The 25,304-nt window shown below is 42.4% G+C and overlaps 1 protein-coding gene across 7 annotated transcripts in view; it reads right to left on the bottom strand.

Annotated features, from left to right (window-relative positions):
* Positions 1-639: 639 nt before the first annotated feature.
* Positions 640-25,304, bottom strand: part of Msantd2 (Myb/SANT DNA binding domain containing 2) — a 33,192-nt gene continuing 8,527 nt past the window's right edge. For 2 of the 7 annotated variants that reach the window (XR_004388747.1, XM_032909256.1), the window contains one exon: positions 7,853-11,327. Coding sequence is in view for 6 of the 7 variants with exons in the window: in XM_032909256.1 (XP_032765147.1) it covers positions 11,271-11,327 (57 nt within the window). In the remaining variant the exon portion in view is untranslated. Of the gene's footprint in view, positions 2,130-6,058; positions 6,120-7,475; positions 12,010-25,304 lie in introns of those variants that run through there. The other 5 variants (XM_032909255.1, XM_032909253.1, XM_032909252.1 and 2 more) reach the window with 5 other exon arrangements.

The following is a 25,304-nucleotide window of genomic DNA, read 5'->3' as shown; positions in this document are numbered from 1 at the left end:
GGAACCTCTGAAGATAAGTAACCCAAGTTCCTGTGATCCCTGACTACCCGGGACTATTCTCAGCCAAGGGTTCTAACCTCCAAGTGGAGTGGCACCTGTGACCCACTGGAGTCTCAAAAAAGGACTATGCGTGAGTCATTGCCTAATGGGCTGCACCTTCCGATTTCTTCTGTCAAGGACCACTCTTCAAAGGCATTAGTGTTGTATTTCTATTGGATCCTCATTTTCTTTTCTTTAGACACAGCAAGATGGCATCAAGTTTGTCCTTCCACTACTTAGGAGACTTACCCCAGTTAGTAAGTGAAAAGGATGAGAAATTCAAGTGCCGTACAAATGTATACTGCTGCAGTCAGAAGCACAGCACAACATTTTTCTAGAGAGAAATACAATGTGATTTCTAGTGACCTCTGGAGCTGACAAGAAATTACTATCTTCATTGTTGATACACAGAGAAACCAGTGCATTTGTGGGGCTGGGGAGGGGGTTCTGGTCCTTCCTTTCCTTTCCAGTACAGGGCCGTGTACATCTGGACGAGCACCCAGCACTGGCCACATACAGTTCATTCTTACAGCAAAGCTGGACATTACCCACAAACAGTGCAGCCACACTCCGTTACAAAAGGCTCAACTAGCACACCCACGAAGTTAGGAATTCCTTTAATTTTTTTTTTTTTTTTAAGTTTAAATGGCAACACAACCATAAAAGTTGGTACATCACATAAACAAAAGTCTTTGCAGGCAACACTGATTGGAAATAGTAAAACACTTGGTTGGTGAAAAAATGGACTCTAAATTATATACAATAGTAGCTAAAGGGAATCTTCAAAAAACAGTTTTATTCACTGTGACTCCATTTACTTGCCATTATCTATTGCTTATTTATTCAAGGTTGTAAATAATACTTATAGAGATGTGTAAAAATGAAACATAGTGAAAAAAATACAATTTTCAATTTCATATGAAACTCAAAGTATAAGTTTTGTCCAATATGGAATGTACCTACATTTGTTTACACCAAGGCTCTAAAAGCACTTTCAAAATCGATGTTTTCTTTTTGTAAAAAAGAACTGACCCACCATGCAAGACCTGCTTGCTCAAAATGAGCATTTCAGGTGAGGTCTGCTTTTTCTGCCCAGAGGCTACTATGATTTCTTAGAGGTTGTACTGGTCTCATCGTGGAAAGAGCTCCCAGGAAGAGTCCGACGGCAGCATCTGGATGTGTGTAGGGTAGTCTGGGTAAGGGGAAGGAGGGACAAGAATGCACAAGCCCAAATCCTTATGAAGGATGACACTCAGTTGTTAAATTTTAAGGGATAACCAATGGCTTTTTCCAGACACTCAACTAATGAGCCTGCAGAAAGAAAATCCCTCTCTACTTCTACAAATTTGATATAGATGGATTTGGGGGAAACTCCAGGATCCACAATACAGTTCTGAGACAAAAACCCATTAATGCCAGCCCAATCCTTACTGAAGGTTTTGGTATTTGCTTGGAAGTGTAAGAACAAGCATTGCTGCAGAGTCCTGACTTCAGCAATGCCGAGGTAGCAGTAGACGATCCGGGCGGGTTCCACTTCCACCTGTAACGAGGCTTGTGCGGAGAGGGTTTCCAGGTCAGCACGGCCCTCCTTCCCTGGGTCCACATCTGGTGAGAGCGGCCTTTCGATACATTCTTCATAGCCAATGGCATAAAGGCCTGGGCTTTTAGGAATCCCTCCTGGCAGTAAATACTGAACAACGTTGCCCCCGGTCGGCTTGGAGTGAGCGATGGGTATCCAGTCAATCTCCATGTGCAGCTCTAGGCACCTCGCTTCACTGATGGTGATCTCTAAAAATTTGTAGTAAACATTTTTCCAGTTCATTTTTTGCACCCGGGTCATAATGATCCGTCCCTCAGGCTTCTCAGAGTTGAAGTACTCCCGAAGACGCTTGCCAAGGGGCACCTGTGAGCTGATCTCAGCATAATGGTAACGGATATCCTCTTTCCAGCGGGTGTTATAGCCAATTCCAAAAATGGCCAATTTGTTGGAAAGATGGAGCCTTGAAAAGTCTGTCCAGCTCTGAAACAGTTCCCATTTCAACTGCACCGACTCCAAAATCTGTACAATATTCTGCATGGTGTCTCGCTTCCTAGAAAGAGAAGTTAACAGTCAAAGTCATCAAGTGTCTAGAGCAGCAACGTCTAACAGAATTTCCTATGATGCTAGAAATGTTCGACACCTAGAGTGCCCATTACAGGAGCCACTAGAATTTAAAATACAGTCATTGGGAATGAAAGGTTAAATTTAAATACCCACACCTCAGAAAGACTTCCATGCTGGAAGATCACTGACTGCATTAAATGTCAGAAATACCTCCAAAGGTTCCTAGAATTACAAACAGCTTTTCATAGTTTCAGATCAATTTTAATAAATACTTATGCTCCTAGGATTTCATGGACCACAAACTTTTAGAAAATTATTATTGTGTGTATACATGTGCTGTGGCATCTGTATGGAGATCAGAGGAAAACTCTGGATTTACTTTTGTCCCTCAGATTTCCCATGCATTCTGGGGTCTGAACTCGGGCTCTCAGGCTTGAACAAGCACTGTACCCAGTAAGCCATGTCACTGACCCACACCAGGATCATGACTTGTTTGTGTTTTCAAGACAGAGTCTCTCTGTGTGTAGCTCTGGCTGTCCTGGGACTTGCTCTGTAGGCCAGGCTGGCCATGAACTCAAAGATCCACCTGCCTTTGCCTCCACAGTGCTGGAATTAAAGGTTGTGCCACCACTGCCAGTGGACCGTGGATTTTGTAAGTGGCTACCATAGCCCTTTACAGTGGTCTTCAGAACAAAGTTTCAAAAGGCAAAGAATACTTTAACACAAAACAACAGTGCTGCCTCAAACAATACCTTAATTTTTAACACAGGATAATTTTTTCACACATGTTTTGGAGGAAAATAAGTACATGATTATGACTTGTATTATTGTACCTAATACAAGAACACTATGCCATTCCAATGAACATTAAAGGTGATATTCCAGAAATGTTTCAATTATGACTTGCATAATTAGCAGACTAAGAGAGAACAGGCTATGTAATTCCTGTTCCACAGGCGACTTAAATAATGTACTGACTGACCCTTCATGTAGTTTACATAAATGCAATTATAAGTTGTTTCTTGCTGGAGATGATGGTGCACACCTTTGATTCCAGCACTTACAAGGCTGAGACAGGTAGATCTCAGAGTTCAAGGCCAGCATGATCTACATGGTGAGTTCCAGGACAACCAGGGCTATGCAGGGGGGAGAGGGGGAGTGGCTTATTAGATATTATCTTGGAAATCAAGTTACATTTTTAAAAAATTAACAAAGTTTAACTTCAAAATCGCTTACTTACTCACAATCAAGAAAAGCAGATTTGCTAAGAGTGCTGGGGGGGGTGTGTTTGGTTTGTTTTAGTTACTATTTGAGTGGGGGCAGTGTATGCAAGTGCTGCTGCAGGCACGGTTGTGAGCCTCTGGACTGACGCTGGAATCTCAACCTGAGGCCTCTGCAAGAGCACCGAGCACGCTCTTAGTCGCTGAGCTTTGTCTCCAGCCCTCTGCTAAGAGCATCTTGAAAAGAGGCGCTGGTCTTCAGACTTTCGCTTTAAAATCTTCTATCTCCAGGAGAAGGACTTTAAAACATTCTGGAGAGGCCTCACAAAGCCACTGTCTTTCCTCTTATTACCCTGGTCTATCTGCGCAAGATGCAAAGAGCTGACACTGTGTTACCAGCTGCTTCTTAGGACCCTAAGAGCGCCATGAGTCTGACTTACACTCTTCTCAAGTAAGCACCTGCAGGGAAGCGCTCTCGGCTAAGGAAATGTGAAGGTGCTCACTCGGTCACAACATTCGCCTGTGACACTTTGTGAGGCACACATGTTTTTGAGTGGGACAAGAGTTCAAAGACGACTGTCTTTTATAACCATCAAATTGTTCCTTCAAATTTCCTTCTCTTAAAATGTTGTATGTGTGTATGCGTTTGGTATATGCACAGCTGTGTGTATCTGCACGTGCACAAGCCTGAAGAGGGATGAAGTACCCTCCTCCACCACTACCCTCAGCTGTGTTCTTCTGAGGCAGTGTCTCTCACTGACTCTGGGGCTTTCATTTTCCGGCTGGGTAGGCAGCCACTGACCCAAAGGTCCTCCTGGTTCCAATCCTTCAGCACTAGCATTACAGGTGTGAACAGCACACGGTCAGCTTTTTCACAGAGGTACTGGGATCTGAACTCATATTCGCATGCTTTTACAGGAGGGGCTCTTAGCACTAAGGCATCCCTCCATGTTTTACTGATCTCAAGCCCACTGAGGAGATGGAGGAGAGCGCAGGCAGACTGGCTCACTTTGCTCACTGACATACTTTAACGCCTTGCATACAACAGACATTTAGAAAACAAAAGGTAATGAAATTAGAGACAAATCTGTGCGAAGCATGGAATAGTCAGTAAATTAACCACACAGATGCTGAGAGGGAGAGGGGGAGAGGAGGAAGAAGAAAAACAAACGAAACCCAACCCACTAGTCAGATCAAGACATCTGTACTGTATTCAATACTTCATGTTCTGAGCAAGTCAGACACTGCGGAGAATCTCAGAAGCCAGCCTGAGAAGCAAACGGGCCGGCTGGAAGCTCTTCAGGCCCTCCCGCTCCTCAGTGAGCTGGCCCTAGAGAAGGAGCACACCCGAGTCCTTATGGGCCAGAAGTCCTTATGTTTCAGAAGGTTCGAGCAATTTGGCACCACGCTTATTTGAGTAGTTCCTGAGAACTGCCCACTTCCTGGGTTCTTAAGATCCAGTGCCAAAAAAGTCCCAGGGTTTGAGGCTGGTGGCAGCTCTGTGACGGGCCTACACCTAGTCACGTCAAAAGACCATCTCCTGAAGGCCCCAAGTGGATATTTGGGAGACACACGGCATGTCAGCTACAAAGCAGTGGCATTTTTGGGGAGTGCGGGATTTAAAAGTATGGATTTATAGTATCTCATTTTAAAATTCATTTGCCAGGGCTAGTGAGATGGCTCAGAGGGTAAAGCCCTTGCTGTGTACACCAGATAACTCTCGAGTTCAACCCATGGGCCCCATGTAAAGGTGAGAGAGCCTCTGACCCCCATAAATCACTGTATCCATCATGTGCCATACACATACATGCGTGTGCAACGAGAATTAGTAAGTTAAGCTAACAGTTTTCTCTCTTTCTACTTAGATGTTATGATCTCAGAAAGGTAACCACTTCTCAGTAGGAGATGGCTTGGGTTTCCGGATTAGTGTGTCATCCTGCTCCTGAAGAGGACTGGGGGAGACTCAAATTCCTGAATGCTCGCTCACCCTTCCCCAGGCACAGTCAATCAGAGAGCACTGGGGACTCTGTCAGTCTAACAACTGCACGTGGGGGGCTGGCTGAGCTGCTGACTCGCGTTTCTATCAGATTTCAAGATCACAATGTGGGGTGCTTCACACAAGCCATGGCTGCTATGAATTCAGTGTTACCAGGAAGAAAACGAGTGGCGCTCTTCATTTAGTCCCGAACTTTATTTTTTTGTTGATAAGGAACTCATTTAAAGCCACTAAAAAGAACTGTGAATTTAACAGATGGTGTTAACTCTTGGAGGGAGAACAGTTGGGCCAGTGACAGGCTCTATCCTGAACCTTCTCAGTCTGTCCTCCAAGCGCTGTTTTCTACATGTGTAAGTAGGTCACCTAAGAGCTTTCTTTCTGATTCTCAAACTGTAATGAAAGAATTTAAATGTCCCCTCAGCCCTCCTACCATTTCACTCAGCCCCATTTGAAATCAGTCCCTGTGGCTCTTAGTAAGCATGTGAAATGCACAACTACACACGGAAAAATGCATGTGACAATTGTTTCTTCTTCCTGCACAGAAAATCCGTCAGTTCAGGTCCCCAGCGGTAGACTGAGGAATGAATGAGTAGAAGCTGTCGTGGTCTGTACCATGCCTAGGTACCCATGATCCTCCCAGGTCACTAAACTTACACAACACATTGGTTAAAAAAAAAAAAAAATGAAGCATCTACTTACTGTGCCTCTTCAGAAGACTCTTGTTTTATTTTTAACGTTCTCTTTGAAACTGGCATATCATCTAAAAAACAAAGAATTTTAAAGCAAATTATATTTTCCTGAGTAGTGGTATACATTTACGTGAGTTAAGTAGCTCTGTTTACTGCCTGTTCTGTACTTTCTTTATCCTGGAGTCTAACACTGTCCCACACCAGATTTAAAAATGTAACTTTATATAATGAGATGCGAACATTTATATGCAAGATCAGAAACCAGGCTCCACACGCATAAAGCTCCTCAAGGTCACCAGTAGATTTCAAGCAAGGAGCTTAAAGCTTAATTTTGCTGCCAACATGATTTTAAAAGAACAAGAATGGAAATGACTCTGCTCTATTTAGGTTTTCTGTGTAGGTTTTACAGGGTAAGTAATTATCCCCCAATACGAGGATCAGCATAGTCTGCACTCCTTGGGGCCTGGTGACTTAACTCTTCACAGCAAACAGGGTTATGATATGCTGCAGTGGCTCAGGCCTTATTGTTCTTGTGAGATGAAGAGACAAGATCATTTAACATCCATTCATAGTCTTCAGATCTTCACATTCTTTTACATATGGCTAATAATCTTAACAATTTGGAGCCTCTTTCCTTTTTCCCTTCCAACATTTGGGAGAAATTAAAATTGCATCAATAGAAAACACAACAATAGTTCACTCCTTTCCTTTATTTCTCTATCATCATCAAGATTTCTGTTTTTTTGTTTTTTTTTTTCCTTAAGCAAGGGAAACAAATTTATACTGCCAACCCTGCCTGCACTTTCTCAGAGTCACCTGAGCACTTCCCTCGGCAGAAGGGCATTTCCTACTAACACACTCATTACACAACTAGCTGCCGATGTACACAGGCTATAGCTAAAACCTGATCAGTTCCCAAATACGAAAGTCAAACCCGGAGCACCTGACATACAGTGATACACGCAAACAAAAACTGCATGTAGCCTCTTAACTGGACCACATACATGTAGACTTAAAGTAGTTGGGCCAAGAGTCAGTGCTCTTAGCAGGAAGTCTTAGTGCTACAAAGAGCAGGGGTATTTTGAATTTCGTAAAGTTCTGACAGTGAACCTCCTTCTGTGACTTAGGTTAGGAAGTCTTCTATCTTTGGGGAAATTAACAGTACCCAAGTCACCAAGTAGCCAATAGCAAGCACAACTTAATGGTTTGATGCTAAACCAAGGATGCTCATGTTGACTCAAACAGTTTGGCAATATGCCTTGTGCTGATAGCACTAGAAGTCATTACAGATGGTAAATACCATTGCACTACCAGGTAGACAGACAGACAGACAGACAGACAGACAGACAGACAGACACACACACACACACACACACACACACACACACACACACACACACACACACACACACACAGTGTTTTCTTACCCAATTCCTGATCTGTTGGATAGCCATGGAGATCCTGACTGTGGTTTCCCCAGTCCTCCTGTGAATAGTCCTCCATAGTGCTGCCGTCTGACTCCAGCTCCTGGTACAAGCCACTACTGTTAATAAGTACAGGCTGGCAGGGCTGAGCATCCCATCCTCCCTGACCAAACACCTGTTCCAACTGTTCAAATGTGTAACTGCTCTTTCTTTTCCCAACACCATGTTCTTTCACCCGACTGTAACACCTGCGAAGGGTCTAAGACACAAAGTCTTTTGTTATTCCTTTAAAGCTGTACTTCCTCCTCCAGATACGGACCACAGATATTAATTACTATCAGACAGACACAGACAGACAAACAGACACATTGTTACAGGAATGCTATTTCAAATTCATTATTATATTAGAAAAATACTAGTTTAGCATTTACTCAAACATGTTATAATTCAAACAATTATTTTGCAATTATCAATTAAAACAACAAGAAACATTACAACATTATTGCATGTACCCAATATACATATTTTATGCCCCCTCCCCCATTTAAAAAGGATAAGGGGGAGGAAAAAAAGAAACACCAGCCAGCCAATAGGATGCACACCTGCCACAGGAGAGAGAGCTGCTATGGTGCCCAGAATTTGGAAAACGTGAGGGAAAGAGGACAGAAAGAAGAATTTCCCCAAGTGGAAAACATCGTCCTTAGTCTTAGTTAAGAACAGGGGAAAATAGCTGTCTAGACCAAGTAGCTAACGAAACAGATCACTTACAGAGTCTGTTCCTTACTAACTACTCTGTCATGGCAAACACGTCTACAACTGGAGCAGCAATCAAACCAAATGCCTGTCACAAGCCCCTAGTCTCAGACACAATGACCAATAATAGCACACTAATACCTACATTTTACTAATCTACCAACTCACACGCCAGCTAAACAAATCAACAAACCAACCAACAAGGCTGACGTCCTTCTCAGGGTGGGTGAGGAAGGGAGCCATCTCATCACCCGGCACAGCAGGTAAATGCATTATACAAGCTTAAACAAAACCTGGGTAACTTCTGCCTTGTTCCTCTCTCTTGTTTTCTATGGTCTTTATTTCTACTATGTATTTCGGACTGGCCCAGTTCCTGAAATTAATAGTACACCTCATGCTATCTTACCAGATACATCAAAAGGACACCAAGGACTCAGTCTCAACTTGAACCCAGCCACATTCAGGCTGTGCGATGTCTGCCTGTTTGCTTTCCTTTCCTTCTAATCACTCTTCCCCATCACACGGTTTCACTGACAATTTGCTTGAGACAAAACCCCCTTTCCCTAATGGCTCCTAAATATTTTCTAATTTAGCTGCTAAAACTAGTTTATCTGTAACCTAATGTATAAGCATTGTCAAGACTATAAGACTTTCCTAAAGGAGAGATTACCTTCCATCAGCCAACATATGACCTATTCTCACCAAACTAAAACAAGTCTGGAACTTTACGGATCTCCGTGAGGTGCAGGATCTTTAAATCACAACTGACAATCTACAAGACACTTCCTCAAGGACTCTTTAAAACTCTGTTCCCTGAGGCCTGAAATCCAAATAGGCAAACAGAATAATAAGAGCATGAGCCACAAGGTCTCCTGACACAGTCACCCACCTGCAGCTTGGACCCCCACAGGAGCACCTACCCACCTTCCCTTTCACAGAATCTCTCCCACCACCTCAAACAATCCTTACAGAAAACTGAGGCTTCGCATAAACTCTCTAAAACTCATCTCGGCTTTCTTTTGTAACAGAGAATTTTGACCCCATAGGACAAAACTTTTCTTAAACAATCAGAAACAAAAACTTGGGAAATATGTGTCACGGTCAAATCTCCCAATGGAAAGAGACAAGCGCTGCAAATATCATTTGACTTCGAACTCCCCTCTCCCAGCGCCCTTCCCCCTCCTCAGAGATCGGAATTTGAATTGCAAACAGCCTCTGACAATTTATTTTTATCTTACGATGTCTAGTTTCTGCCTCCAAGAACACCCCAACCACTCCTGACTCCTCCAAGACTGTAAATACAGAGTCCCAGCCCTGACCATTTCCCCTCCTGAGACCATAAATGGAGATGGAAACCATCGCCCTTCTCGCCACTCATTGGCTTCCTACAACAGCAAAGTCCACTCAGTTCGGTCACTGAGAGTTACCCCAGAAGCCAAGGAACCAAACTAACATTCCCTTCCAAGAAGGGTGTCATCCTTACAAGAAAGTGACCAGGGCACAGCAACTCTACCATTTTCTTCCTACATTTGCAAACATTTATTCTCATGAAAAATAGGTTCACCAAGTTCTTATAATATACATAGGGAGAAACCAGAGAAAAGACATTTTTTTCAAAGCCACCAAATTGAGCTTACAATTTTCTTTGGTTATGTAACTGTGAATACTGAAACCAGCCATCTCTGACAGCTATAAACACCTTTTACTTGAAGTATACACCTGTAACACATGTTTAAAATTAGCACAACGTGCTGACATCTACCAGGTGTTCGGTAATGTCTAACTTGATATACTGAAATTGCATTAAAAAGATTTCCAAACCGCCTTTCTCTCCTTCAAGATAGAAATACACGTAAGCAGTACTTTGTAGGTCTAATAAATACCACAAATTCAAGGGCAGTCTGTATACAGGGCACATATATCCACTAAGATGGGGGCGGGGTGCTCAAACACCGGCTTAACTGCTACTCTTAGACCCACTAGGATTCACTAGAGAGCTTACACGTAGATAAAAAGGACACTGGAGACCTTCCAATTCTTACCACCCACAGAAAAGATTGTACAATACATTAGCCTCCGAATGCTTAATCAAAGCATATCATTAAAAGACTGGGCGGCTGTATCAACAATCCTAAACAAACCAACTAAAACCCTCTCTAAATCAGAGATCACGATGCTCCCGAGTCCAGGAAAGATGAGGCTGCAGCTCCCATTTGAGTCAGCTACGAAATCCGACAAGGCCCACCAGCTGGCTTGCTTGGTGATGTGCACTCCACTTGAGCAGCCAGCCTTGCTTCACTCACCTCACTCACCTCAGAAACATCCAGCGAGCTCACCTCCAACTGGAGAACTCTACGAGTACTAACGGCTACTCTTCTGAAGATAACAGTTAACTTCCTTACTGTGAGAAATCTCTCCGGTACACTGATGTTGATGGTACATTTTCGCCTCCCTGGAGGAGGGGCTGTAGGACTAAACTATCCACCAAGACAGAGGTCATAAAGAGTCAAGGAAATCTAAACTGAACTAGGTTCAGCTGAGCAAGGTAACAACTTTAAGGGGCCGAACCAGAGTTGTGGTGTTTCAGAAATGCCAGGTGAATGCTTACTCAATCCACCACACCAAGTGCTTAGGCTTCTGGGCTACGAATGGAAAAGAACCCGAGAAAAGGCTTGAGGGATGCTCCCTTACCAAAGCAGGGGGCGGAGGGTTGGCTGACCATTGAAAATCTATAGGACAGAGTGAAAGTCTTGCCAGAGTTTAAGAATAAAGTAAGGGAATCAGAGGATAAAAAGATGACATTCATTGTGCATGAATGCATAGGGAGTCTAAGGGAGGAGGGCAGGTAAACAAAGGCAGGAGGTTTAGATTGGCAGGATTGAGGGCTTGACGGCAGCAATGCAGAGAAAGACCCAGGGTTACAGTACACGTAACATTAAATACAGTGCACAATGCAGCTATCTTGCCAAAGTAAGTAAATCCAGTATTGGGTTGTGTAAGCAGAGGAATCACATGTAAGCTATGAAGGTGGCTCTTCCTCTCTATTCAGCACCGGTGAGGCCACAGCTGGAGCACAGCATTCAGGTCTGGGCATCGAACCAGCTACAAGAGAGGGAAATTGTAGAGTTCAGAAAAGGGCAAATAAAATAATGAAAGGCTTGGAAAATAAGGTCTACAAAGCAGGGCCAGTGATCTCAAAGGCCTTTCTGACATTGTTAAGTTCTCTAAGGGTGAGATTTAGGCTTTTCTCTTCACAGTCCTCCAATTCCTGCTCTTGCGTTTGGAAGGCGGGAAGAGCTAGTTAGTTCTTCCCTGGTTTGGGAAGACAGGAGGCAAACTAAATAGCTCATGTAGGCATAGGCCAAGAAAACTGCGACTGGCAACTTACCCACTCCGTATAATACAACAGTCACCATGACAAAACCACGGCTTTAACAAAATTGGCAACAAGTGGACAGAGCATACAATGAGGAGGAGCAGAAATAAGGCGTAACAGCTATGTAAACGTGCGGCTTAGAAAACACTGGCTTCACTGGTCTAAGATGTCAGATGAGAAGTGAAGTGACCCTGAGGGGAGGACAGCTTAGGTATAATAGCAGGAAACAATGTTATAAGAAAAAACAGTAACACAGCGTTTCAGATGGAGCTGTTATAAACTGGCCACACTAAACATGCATGTTTACCCCAGCAGCCAACTGAATGCGACAAAACCAAAAGTCCTCTCACTCAAATGACTAAGTAAGGCAAGTTTTCAAAAATCATGTACTCCACCAAGAAAGTGGGGCAATCAGGATATAAATCTCCAGTAACTATTTTTCTTACAGAAGTGCCCAAATAACACCTCAAGCTGGACATGGCGGTTCAGTTCTGTAATACCAGAACACCGTGCAGAAAGACTGCTGCAAGTTTAAGGCCGGCCTGGTGAGGCCTTGTCTCTAGAAAACAAATAACCCCACTAAACAAATACCTCTGACTAAGACAAATGAGTAGTCTCTGCAGAATAGATCCTTTTCCTTTAAACTCCTATTACAGTTATTACCTGAGGCAACAAAATAAGTTTAAGAAAAACTGAAAAGGTCTGAGGACACAGCTCAGTGCAATGCTTGCCTAGTAGTAGGCCCTGGGTACAATCTTAAGTAACACCTCCCCCTCCTCCCCAGCCCCCCAGCCCCCCAAACACAGCCTGAGGCTATGGCTCAATTAGTAGAGTGCTTTCCTAACACGCTAACAGCAGGTGGCGCATGTCTGTAATCCCAACACTGGGCGGCAGAGGTAGGAGGATTTCTGTGAACTCCAAGTCAGCCTGATCTACTAGAGTTCCAAGACAGCCACAGCTAAATAAAGAGGTCTGACTCAAAAAAGAAAAATAAAACTGCATAAATTCACATCTTTTGACATATAACTGTAACTCTGGGGTAGAAAGTACCTAAAACAAAACCAACTGGGCAAAACTCTTAGTATTATCATACTGGGTTTTCTGGTAAACAGACTAAATCCTCTAAAACCAACTAAAAGGAAAAAGAAAGAAAAAGAAAAGACAAAGAAAAAAATACAGGAGTTTATTTCACACTCGCCTGGCTCTGCATGTTAGAGAAGAGCAAAAATCTAATTCTAGACATTTTGCTTTTCCTCTCCTTATGCAGAAGTCCACACCTGTGACGACCATGGACCCCTTCCTGGGAAAAAGGCACACATCACAAACTCCTCAATCTCCCTGAGCAGCCATCTGTTCTAAAGCCTGCTCTGTGGCACAGAGGCCTCTCTCCAGGAAAGAATGAGAGCTGTATTCGGAAATCTAAGATAGGTAGACTTAATTTGTATGACAGACTTCAGACAAGGTTCTAAAGCCTGGCCCAATGAGGGCCAGCAAGATGGCTTAGCAGGTAAAGGCACCATAAATAATCCTTATAAACTGCTTATTTATATATTTATTTTGTTATGGACATGGTTTCTCTGTGTAGCCCTGGCTGTCCTGGAACTCACCCTGTAGACCAGGCTGGCCTCAAACTCAAGAGATCTACCTGCCTCTATCTCCTGAGTGCTGGGATTAAAGATGTGCACTACCACACAAAGAGCATGTTTTTTATGTGATTAAAAAAAACTGTTTTTTTCTGAAGCGACAATAGCAATATTTAAAAACTTCATTCTGGGCTACCCCGTTTCAAAACAAAACAGAATGACTCCAACGAAAGTGGCAGGTACCATGGAAATGTTTGGCAAGTGATACAAACGACAAACTGAAAATGGACCCTAGGCATGCTGGGGACACACTTACAACAGAGCCCAACGTGGGCGGAAATGTTCAACAGGGTGATTTCCATACAGGATGGTATTGCAGAAAAAGCACCCCTTTAAGGTTGTCTGTCAGCATCTTTTCCAGGCTTTTGTCTGGTCTTGTTTTTGTTTTCTCACTACTTCACACTTTGGGGCTCTGACTCCAAGTGTTAGTCAGATAACATTGTCATTAATTTATTAAAAGGTGATAACGAGGGGAAAAGCGCATACACAAATATACTTCTGGCAATGGCAGAGGGGGCCATTCCTCCCCTTTTAAAAGTCCCTGCATGGGACTGAAGAGATGGCTCCACGTTAAGACCATGTGTTGGTTGTTTTTGAAGAGGACCTGAGTTCAATTCTCAGCACCCACATCAGAAAGCTGTAACTCCTCCAGCTGCAAGGGATCAGACACCCATTTGACTTCATCAGACAGACAGACAGACAGACACACATGAGTAATAACAAGTTATTTAAAAAATAAGTCCCCATACAAACTATGAACTAATTATTTCACAATCAATCATGCCCCCAAATTGAGACCACTCCCCTAACAACAATGCCCAAGTAACAACGAAAACCCTGACAGGCTTTTATAGTGATAACATTACCTTGCTGCTGAAATCCAAATCATTCACAGTTTAAAAGTGAAACAAGTGGGTCAGAGAGAAGGTTCGGTGGGTAGAGGAGCTTGCTGAATGGGCTGGCGACCTGAGGGCCCTAGAACCCTTACAGTGGTGGGTAGAGAGACGACTGCACAAAGACGGCCTCTGGCATCCACACACACACTGTGGGGCACGCCTCTGAGATAATTTTTAAAAAGGAACCTAAATAGCAGGCCACTTTATCCCTGTCATATGCTGGCCATGTGACTATCTTAGTTTGTACTAGTTTTCTTGCTGTAAACTAGCATCGAGCACACCGAGTGTTTTCATTCGTAACCTTTGCATTTAGGAGATCAATCCTGACATCCACAATAGCTCATCTGAAAACTAAAGCTACTAGAAACCCTCCATGAGCAATGGCTCAGCAGTGAAGGGCACTGGGTGACCTTGTAGAGGACCCTAGTTCAATTCCCAGCACCCACAAGGCGGTTTACTACTGTTTATAATTCTAATCCCCGAGATCTGATGTCTTCTGACCTCTGAAGACAACCAGCACATACGTGGTGCAGACATACATACAGCCAAAACATTCATTCAAGGAAAAAAAAATTCTAGGTCCAAACATTGAATCAAGATCTAGCTAGTTCTGGGCTGGAGAGATGGCTCAGTGGTTAAGAGCACCGACTGCTCTTCCAGAGGTCCTGAGTTCAAATCCCAGCAACCACATGGTGGCTCACAACCATCTGTAATGGGATCTGATGCCCTCTTCTGGTGTGTTTGAAGACAGCGACTTATATATAATAAATACATCTTTAAAAAAAAAGATTTAGCTAGTTCTAAAAATGTAAAGTATTTTTTGCATTTACATGGTATAAAGTATAAGCCACAACTGTATAAGCTCTCTTACAGTTTTTATGAAAACTTAAGTGGTAAGCAACTTTAAGTTTACTCTAAGTCTCGGCCTTAAAGAAACCTAAACTTGTTTAGGACGTTGGAAGAAAATGTAGATGATCAGGATAGGACAGAGTGGGTATACCCCTATAATCCCAGCACTGGGGGGCAGAGGCTGGGACATCATTCATCCACCATAATCCTGTTACACAGTCAGTTTCAAGGCAGCCTGAGGTACATGAGATTCCATCTCAGGGGGAAAATGTGTTATTGAGTTTTGTCACAAGCAGAAATTATACTGCATTGGCCCAAACTTAATCGGTATGAGTGTGTCATTGCACATTCGTGGCTTCTTAACCAGTGTAAGCAGGGCAGCCACCGTAGCAAAGCATTCCGATTACAGTAATGACTTAAGTCGATACACTATGTACTAATGACAGGTAAGCACCTAAACTACCAGCAGCAACTCGCTGTCACCTTCAAGTGTTATACATGCACCGTCCACACTTACATGTGCCACTGTGTGACTTTTTCCTATTGCTGCTTCGTGTTTTGTTAGACAGTCTCGCTCTGTACCTCAGGCTATCCTGAAACTCATGGAAATCCTCCTTTATCAGTCTTCCCTGTTACTTTTTGTCAACTGGCCATAAGCTAGAGTCATTTGGCAAGAGGGAACCTAAATTGGGGGGAGGGAAAGTCTGTATCAAATGGTCTGTGGGCAAGTCTATGGGGCATCTTCTTGATTAATGACCACTATGGTTGGCATCACAGCTGGACAGGTGGTCCTGAGTGGTATAATAAAGCAAGCTGAGAAAGCCAGAGGGAGCAAGCCAGTAAGCAGTGTTCCTCCTCCATGGTCTCTGTCCAGGCCTTGCCTTCAGGTTCCTAAATGAGTCCAGGCCCTGACTTCTCTTCATGATGGACTGCAAGCTGTAAAAAATGAAGTAAACCCTTCCCTCCTCAGATTGCTTTTGGCCATATGTACTAAAGAAAGAGGGAATGACACGACTGCCTTTGTACAGGTTCATTATTCACAAAAATTCCATCGTGTGCAACACAACTTGTATTCATCATCCCTGCTGTTATCTCTAAGGTGGCAAAGTCCCTGACCCTTTACTCATGCAGTAAGTAATAGAAACACGAGGGAATGGCCATAATCTATAACATCTCTTGGCAAGTAAGCCCCATACTTACCTGTTTTTACTGTCGAAAAATAATTGTGCCTCGAAGATGTTTCTTCTGCTTTAATTCAAGGTCACCCTCTTTAAGAGGGGTTGACAGCCTAAGAACCACCACCATCTACTGGAGATGTGAACGAATGCCAATGAATCGTGTACAATAAATTGTATCTTCACATGTGTTTTAAACTCTTCCTTAAAACTTTCCAAAGCAGAACTGGTGTTTTTTGTTAAGTCCTCTTTTATAACGCAAAGCTCAATGTTCACTGTGAGAAGGAATATATTGATAATAAGGATGGACCTAAAAATAAAAAGTTTATGGAGGTCTGGGAAGATGGCTTAGCTGTTAAGAGCACTGGCTGTTCTTCCAGAGGACCCAGGTTCAATTCCCAGCATCCACATGGCAACTCCCAATAGTCCTTAAGTTCCAGAGGATCTGATGCCACCTTCTGGTCTCCTCTAGCACTGCATACATATGATGCACAGAAAGATATGTGCAGGTAAAATATTCATAAAATAAAATGTTTAAGTTGATGGTTTGAAAGCATGAGTGATGAGAAACTGGGATGTAATGGCTCAGCAGTCCACTTTCCATGTGATAGATAGAATGTGCCCCTTTCTTAAGGCTTGGACACATCTGTCCTGACACATCTGCAGCTGATGTCTCTCTATAGACGGATGTTCAATACACCAGGCAGTGTTTTGTCACATTCAATCTTTACAGGTTTCGTTGTAAACACTTTGTGACTTTAATGTCCAACTGTGACAGCTTTCCAAAAAGCAGTCTTAGATTCAAACATTCCCTAGCAATGTGGTGCCAGTTTTCATTTTACAAGAGTTTTTGAGGAACTCAAAACCAAATGAGTCTAAAGCGGTAACCGTAACTGTATTCTCTGTTCAAGCATACAACATTTGCAATCAATAGATAATTTCAACTGAGACAGATGACTTAGCATCAAAATAAGAATACAGCAAGCTGTTAGATCCCATAAATTGAATGAAGAAAATTAACTCTGAGAAAAATATACATTTGTCCAGTATATAAAAGGAACAGAGCTTAATCATACACACACACACACACACACACAGAGAGAGACAGACAGAGAGACAGAGAGGGTGGAGTGGAGTGGGGTGGGGGGAATAGTAAGAGGGCCGAACACAGAGTTCAGCTGGTAGAGTGCTTGCCTAGCATGCATGTAAGTCCTAGGTCTGATCCCCAGGATTACGTAAATGAGGCGTGGTGGCAAATGTCTGTAATACCAACACTAAAGAGACAGAAAGATCAGAAGTTCAAAGCCATCCTCCTCAGCCATATATTGAGTGTGAAGCCAGCCTGGGCTAAGTGAGACCCTATGTAGGGGGTAGGGGAACAGACAGAAATGAAAAAACAGAAGAAAAAATATGTATGTATAGTGGTGGGTCCATCTGGATCCTACTACATGGTTTTGGTATTACATTTATGCTTTATGATCCAAAAACATTACTGCAGTTGTCAAAATTTAAAGAAAGTGGGCTGGTGATCTGTAGGAGGAAATAAACCAAGTTGTTATAAACACAGGATCTGGAACAAGAATGCTTCTCTATTGTCACCACCTGCTAGCTTTGTGACATTATCCAAATTAATCTCTCTGTGCCTTAACTTTTCCATCTGTAAAGCAGCGTTAAGGACAGTGCTCCCAACACAGATCTGTTGTGAGTATTAAATGGGAAGTAGAACATTTAAAGTGATATACCTAACTGCTTTCATTCAGTAAATGTTAGCTATTATGACTGTTACAAAATGACACAAGCACGGTGTGTGTGTGCACTGAAAGGCTCATGGATAAAGGTAAGCTGGAGTAGAGCAAAGCAGGAAATTAAAGTGTTATATCAAAGGCACGCAGTGAGCATAAAGTGTGAATGACACCTTCAAATGAACCTATGTCAGGACTACATCAAAGACTCAATTACAACACACCTCCACCTATCTCTATAAAAGACCCTTACTGCAGCAATCAACATGGGCAGCACTAGTGGACGCCTTTAACTCCAGCACTAGGAGGCAGGGAGGCAGAGCCAGGCAGAGCTGAGATTGAGGCTAGCCTGGTCTACAGAATGAATTTCTGGACAGCCAGGACTATACAGAGAAATCCTGTCTCAAGAAACAACAACAACAAAACCCTAACAACAACAAACAAAACAAAACAACCCCCCCCAAAAAAAAACCCAAAACCCCAAACAAAGAAGTCATGTAGGGAAAAAACGATCAAGAGTCTCAACTAACCCACACCATTCAACATGTTACAGAAAGGCTACCTTGACTTTCTCCCATTTAGTATTTATGATTTTAAGATGATTTTGTTTGGTAACATAAGCTCAACACACAATAGGACTTCATACCTAGATGAAGGTTTGTGACATTTCTGTTATCTTTTACCCAGAATCAAATTTTGGAAACATCTAGCTTTGTCAACTGAGTCCAACAATTTTAGGCTTAGCATGACTGTAACATGTAATTAACATACTGACATATAAACAAAGAAGGAAAAACAGTCTTGCTCCTACCCAGAGAACTAAGCCCCACTCACTGGCAACCTATTCACAAGAAGCCAGTGCAAGTGAAAACTTAATACCAACAATGAAATTAGGTGCATGAATGACCCACACATTTTCTTGGAGTTTGGTAGAATAAAGAAAGCCATCTAGTTCCTAGTTTTGCCTCATGGAAATGTACTGAAATTACAAGCAGGTTTAGCAGTCTTGTTGAAATAGAAACATTTTGGGGATATGTGGTTATGCTTGAGTAAAGAACTTAAAACTTCTTCCATTTTCTGAGTGTAGTAATATGGATACATTACTTAAAGGAAAAATGAAATGAGCACAACACTGACCTCAGTGAGCCCAAGTGCTGTTTCCTAATTTCAGCAAGAGAAGAAAATTAAGTACTTTGGCTCAGGACTGCTCAAGCTGCATCAGGAGGAGAGGGGTGCTCTGAGCTAAGCACTGACAACAGTAACAGCACTTTGTTGCTGCTTAGGAAGGCATCACTTGGATGTGCACAATGTAAAAGAATTTTTAGAAAGCATGAAAAATATTCTCAACAAAAACAAAAGCCAATCACCCCATTCCTTATGTAAATAAAGATGCAGAGTATGGTTTTCAAACTGAGGCCAATAAGCTTCTATCAGAGATACCACAAATGAGGTGCTTTTGTCCTGAGCTAACTGTTCTTATTTTGAAGCAAGTTACCACTATACAGCCAAGCTGGGCTCAAACTCTTCTGCCTCCTGCTGTCAGGTGCTGGAATTACAGGAGTAAAACACAGTTTGAATTAGCTATTTAAATATACCTATTTTCTCATGTGAGAACATGAGAGGGTGCCTACCAGGCTCAATCCTCAACATTATACGAACATAAATATCATTATTTTCTATCAAAATATTGGATCTATGGTTTTGCTTTGTTTTGAATCAGTTTTGTAGGCAGGTGTGATCATGCAGACCTGTAATCCTAGAATCTGAGAGACAAGGGTGGGCCAATAGAAGTTCATAGCCGTCAGTTACATAGTGAGTTACACAGTGAGGACAAACTGAGCTGGAGATGCTGTCTTAAAGTTTCTTTTCATTGATATATCCCCTTCAATGCCTGGCATATGAAAACGGAGTCACAAATTTTTGATGGGTGAGTGATTAAAAATTCTTTAACATTATGTCTGGGCAGTTCAGATACCACATACAAGGTTGACTTAACACATTCTTCTTTATAAGTTACAACCCAATCTTTCTTTCCATGTAGAGAATAATATTTATAAATTAAATAAATAATAAAAGCAGGTTTTGATTATATGAACTTTTATTTTTAATTAATATCAACTTACAAACATAATTGGCTTATTCAAATAAATGAAGTCATCTAAAAAGAAAAGGTACTGTAAGTTTCAAAAGTTTGAGCTATTACAGCGAAACAGTCTCACAGAGGAACTGCAACTAGCAACACAGAAGTACACAACTTCCTATCTACTCTATCAAATACAGCGAATCAATAATATTTGCTAATTCAAAATACGATTTTCATTAACGCAGCTGAGAACACAGAAAGAAAACCAAAGTGATGACTGCTGTCCTAGAATTCCTGAGAACAGACACAGGTCTTTATTTCAGTAAGGCTTAACAGCACATCCTAAGTGAGCTAAGTGATTAGCGCCAAGGAACACAGAAGTGTTCCACAGGCTCTCAGGAACTCTAAACCACAAACACGTGGTAACTACAAAGAGTTAAATACATGTCTTTTTCCAAGTGCCAACATCATTCATCCAGTACTCAGAACAGTGGAGAGGCTCAGCACAGATCATAAATTCCAGGTAACTGTGGCATATGCATAAGAGGTTCTGGTTCATTAAACATCCATTTTAAATACATTCAGAAATGTCTGTAATGCCAAAAGCAGGCAGAATAAAAGCATGATACATAACCCCCCCCATGATGAAAAAGTTAAGAAGTACGTTCTTATCCCTATGACCATAAAAATTGCTTAAAATCTAAAACATTGCCAGGTTTGTTGGTGCATGACTTTAACCTCAGCACTTGGGAAGCAGAGCCAGGTGGGTCTCTGTGAGTTTGAGGCCCACCTGGTCTACAGAGTGAGTTCCAGGACAGACAGGACTACACAGTGAGACACTGCCTCAGAATCACTCATAAATGAATGAATGGATAGATGAATGAATTGCATTAATAGTACTTGCTGGCTGTTTTTGTAACTTTGAGCTCTTTCCCATTTTATTTCATTTTCTAAACATTGTTTTCCATAGTGGCAGGGGCTGAGGGGTGTCCTTTCCCACCAAGGGAAAATACTGCTAATGCAGTGGTCACAACCTTCCTAATACTGTGACCCTTTAATATAGCTCCTCATGTTAGGATAACTCCAGACCATAATATTATTTTGTTGCTACTTCGTAACTAGTTTTGTTACTGTTATGACTTGTGATGTAAGTATCTGATATGTGATGTGTGAGAAATGGTCATTCTACCTCCAAAGGGGTCCTGACCCTAGGTTGAGAACCACTGTGCTAATATATCTTAGCCTAGTGATAAAAGCACACTTGTATGATAACATATAAAATCTGGCCCAACATGGCAGCATAGTCTTATAATCTAAGCCTTCCATAGGTGGAGACAGGAGGACAACTTCACAGCTAACCCAATCTACCTGGTGAGGACTAGACCTGCCAGGACTATCTTGTCTCAAAATACTTTAATTTTTTTTTTAACTGAAATCTTAGATCTGAATTTTAGTTCTTATCCTCTGGCAAAGAAAAAGAGCTAGAGAAGAAGGCAGGATAATCACTTCTGTCCACATCTGTCCAAACTGGACAGACTAGAGACTAAGAGAATGTATCTTCCAGGCCATAGTGCAGGGATGTCCTAACATGGTGTTCTATGTCTACCTCACTGGGTTGTGAATAATGAAGCCTAACACTTAGCCATGAAGTCCCATAAAGGTCATCTGTGATCACAGCAAAAAAATGTCAAGGGTAGATAGGCCATTCCAGAACAAGTTAAGACCAACAAATGAGTCCCTCAGGAACTGTGCCAGGTATGCATGGACTATTCTCTCCCAAGCTGCCACTGCAGCTGCTCTCACTGTCTGCCCAACTCACTGCAAGAATGATTTTAAAATGGCCTCCGTGCCTCCACTCTTACCCTTCCTATTCATCCACACCACCACCAGTGACTGCTATAAAATGAAGACTAACCATGCCTCTTGGTGACTTAAAATGCTTTGCTGGCTAAGGATAAAGCCCCACTCCCCTCCTGATTGTCAGTAGTCTCCTTTCGTCTTTCTACCTACTCTCCTTGACCCTTCGCTCTACCAGGTGTTCCACTGAAGAATCTGGAATTTCAGGCCATCTTGGAATAACTCTACAGGAGTGTAGAGTAGGCAGGCGATGGCTCTTGTTTCTGGGTCAGCTGACCTAAGTCTGATCCTTGAAACACACCATCTTCTGGCCTCTACAGCCACCAGGCACACACATGATGCACAGATGTAATGCAGGCAAGATGCCCATACATAGAAAATAAACAATTTTAAATATAAAATAAAAACTTTTAACACGAGCACAAAGCTGAGAGTGTAAAGTAAAGGTGTTTGCCACCAAACCTGACAGACCTGAGTTCAATCTCTGAGGTCCAACTGGTAAAAGGAAAAAAACCAATCCCCCAAAGCTGTTGTACTGACTTGCACTCGAATACCCAAGAAAATACACACATAGACACCATAACACAATAAATAAATTAATAAAATTTTCAAAAAGAGCAGATTGAGAAATTCTGATATTACCTCTGTATCACCCAGGTCTTTTTCTTTGGGGGAGGGGCAGGGGCAGGTGAGATGGGGTCTCAGTCATGTAGGCCAGGGTAATCTTCCTACCTCTATTAGCTCAGCTCAGTCAACTTATATCTAATTAAAGATGGGTTCAGAAGTCAATTTTAGTGCCTGTGACAACTGCCCACATAGGAACTAAAGAGACATCGCCCACTGGAAAATAAAAACTGCCCTAGTAAGGACATCACTGGTACCAGGCTGTAGTCTCAGCATTACAGGTTGCTGAGGCAGGAAGATCATGAGTTCAGGACCAACCTGAGCCACATAGTTAGTTCTAAGTCAGTCTAAGCTACAAAGCAAAACCTTGTCTCCCTGCCTGAAACAGGAGCAACAAGGGGCTGAGGGTGGGGGTAGAAGAGGAACATGGAGGGAGGGGGTCCTAGTGATGCAAGAGGGTGCCTGGTAAGATGGTTGAACAGGAGCTAGCTTAGGTCAGAAGGATGGATGTCAAGTAAGGGACACATGAAGAAGACCAAGTCTGAGAAGAAGAAGGGCTGAGCCTATGGGCACTGAGTAACAGGAGCTATCCTGGCCCCTACAGTGCTACCCTATAGCAAAACTTATCAAAGGGGCCTCAAGTATCTCTGGCCTACTTCATGACCCCGGTAATGGCTCCCTGCTACTGAAGACTTTCCAAGGTGAAGATTACCACCTATTGCTGCTCTATCAATGTGCAAAAGAGCAAAGAACCACAGCCACAAACCCTTAGTGAGAAGCACTCACAGAAACAGGGAAGTCGGGCAAGCATCTCCTCCAAATGTAAACCTTGGGAAGTGGAACATCGAGGATGAGTTCCTCGAGTGAGCTTTAAGCTGTCTTCCCTTCCTCTGTTCCTATAGCTCTTCTATTCTGCCATCCCCTGAGAATAGCAATGTAGGGACAATGTGACCCTCAGTTATGTGTCCTCCTTCCTCTCAGTTCCCTATACCAGTTTTAGGTGCAGAATGTCTGGAGACCACTGAGACTGAGCTACAGACAAGAAGGGTAAGTGGTGCCTCAGGGGGGCTTACTGGGGAAGCAACACTGGCAAAGACTGGGAAGAAGGAAAATGGGTGTGATGCCAGGGACAACAAAGAGGGTATAAGTCTGTGTTAGGAGTTTCCACATCCATAGCGTTAAAGAGGTTCCAAAGCTGGCCTGCCCATATTCAAACAGGAGAGAACCTACTGGAGTAAAGTGCAGTGTCAGCAAGTTAGTGTCTGTAAAGCACATGGAACAGTCTGTGGCATGTGCTCGATGCTACATTACCTAGTGCAAGCTATCGTTATTATTTGGTAAAATTTATTTCTATTATATGTACATGTTATAGTAATGTCCTAGTCCCCAAAGTAAAATATATTCTTGTGTGTGATAGCCAAATAAAAACGTACAACTGGGTTTTCTTAAAATCAAAATTAAAGAATGCAATGCATTATAGATATTTACACAACTACAATTCAATACAAAAATATGCTAATAATCAAAACCGTAACCTAGAACTGGCACACTCACTCAAATGCCATCCTGAAACTACCAGTTTACGCTCAGATGGTTCTCTATGACACTACCAAGCAATCATTCACCGATTCTAAACCACACCTTCACCATATACTACACAGCAAATTGTTCAATTAAAAGGCACTGCTTTTTAAATCACTTAAAATTTTTGGAACAATTTCACTATTTAGAAGAATCCGGGTTACACTGCTCCTGAGCTCCACACCAACAACTCATCTGCTCTACTGCCTTCTGCCCAACTAAACATGCTACCCTCAGGTAAAGCCTGGAAGCCGAGGGTAACATGCTCTTGAAGCACAACCATAGTGCCCAATGAACTTGGTATCAACAGCAACACAACCACACAAACTTCACTACAGAGCAACAAGTTCTACAGCGTCTATCTCCTTCAGGTAAAGGCTCACCACTGTACCTCTCAACTACTGTAAGTAATGAAGCTTTAACGTCTCTATTTCAGACCTTATTACTTAAAGAAAGCCTGGATCTCAAGGATTGAGTCCCAGTGTATTAGGTAAGAAAGATATCCAAAAGATAACCAGGGCTATGTATTTCCTCTGCTGACTGATCAGGGACCTAAAATCCTTGAAGATTGGGGTAATCCACCCTATTTTTTAGGAATCAAGTTTAACCTGTGAATTTGGAATGACCAAAGCAACGATGGGTCCGAGACATTGCTCCCTTCAAATGTAATGAGAATTATCTCCTACTCCCTAAGTCAGCCAACACCAACAAGGATATTACAAGGAGTCTCAGATTCAGAGTACATTATTCATAAATTTTACACCCATTTTTGTCTTACTCATCCCAAACCAGGGTATTTTATATATCCTAGTAATTCGTATAAAACTGTAAATGTTTTTAGATTTATTTATGTATGTGCACCACGTTCTTACCCAGTGCCCATGGAGTCAGAGAGGGTATCAAAATCCCTGAAACTGGAGCTACAGAATAGCTGTGAGCCACTATGGTGTTGCTGGAAACTAATCCGAGGTCCTTTATTAGCACAACAAATGTTCCTAACTGCTGAGCCATTTCCCCAGCCCCGAATTTACATTTTTACTACTTACCTAAAAATGTTTTAGAGGGTACATGAAGTCCAAAGTCTCTGGGGACTACACAGCAGAAAAGCTTGAAGACCATTAATTTCAGAGTTGCTCTGGCCAATATAACAGCACAGAGACATGCAGCTATCCACTTTAAGTTAAATTAAAACAACCAGCTGTAGTCCCTCTGGTACCATTCCAGTTACTCACAGCACCTGTGGCTGTGCAGAT

Source organism: Rattus rattus, chromosome 8 (genome assembly GCF_011064425.1).
Source record: "Rattus rattus isolate New Zealand chromosome 8, Rrattus_CSIRO_v1, whole genome shotgun sequence".
NCBI classification, from domain to species: domain Eukaryota; kingdom Metazoa; phylum Chordata; class Mammalia; order Rodentia; family Muridae; genus Rattus; species Rattus rattus.
This window is presented reverse-complemented; position numbering and strand designations above follow the sequence as displayed.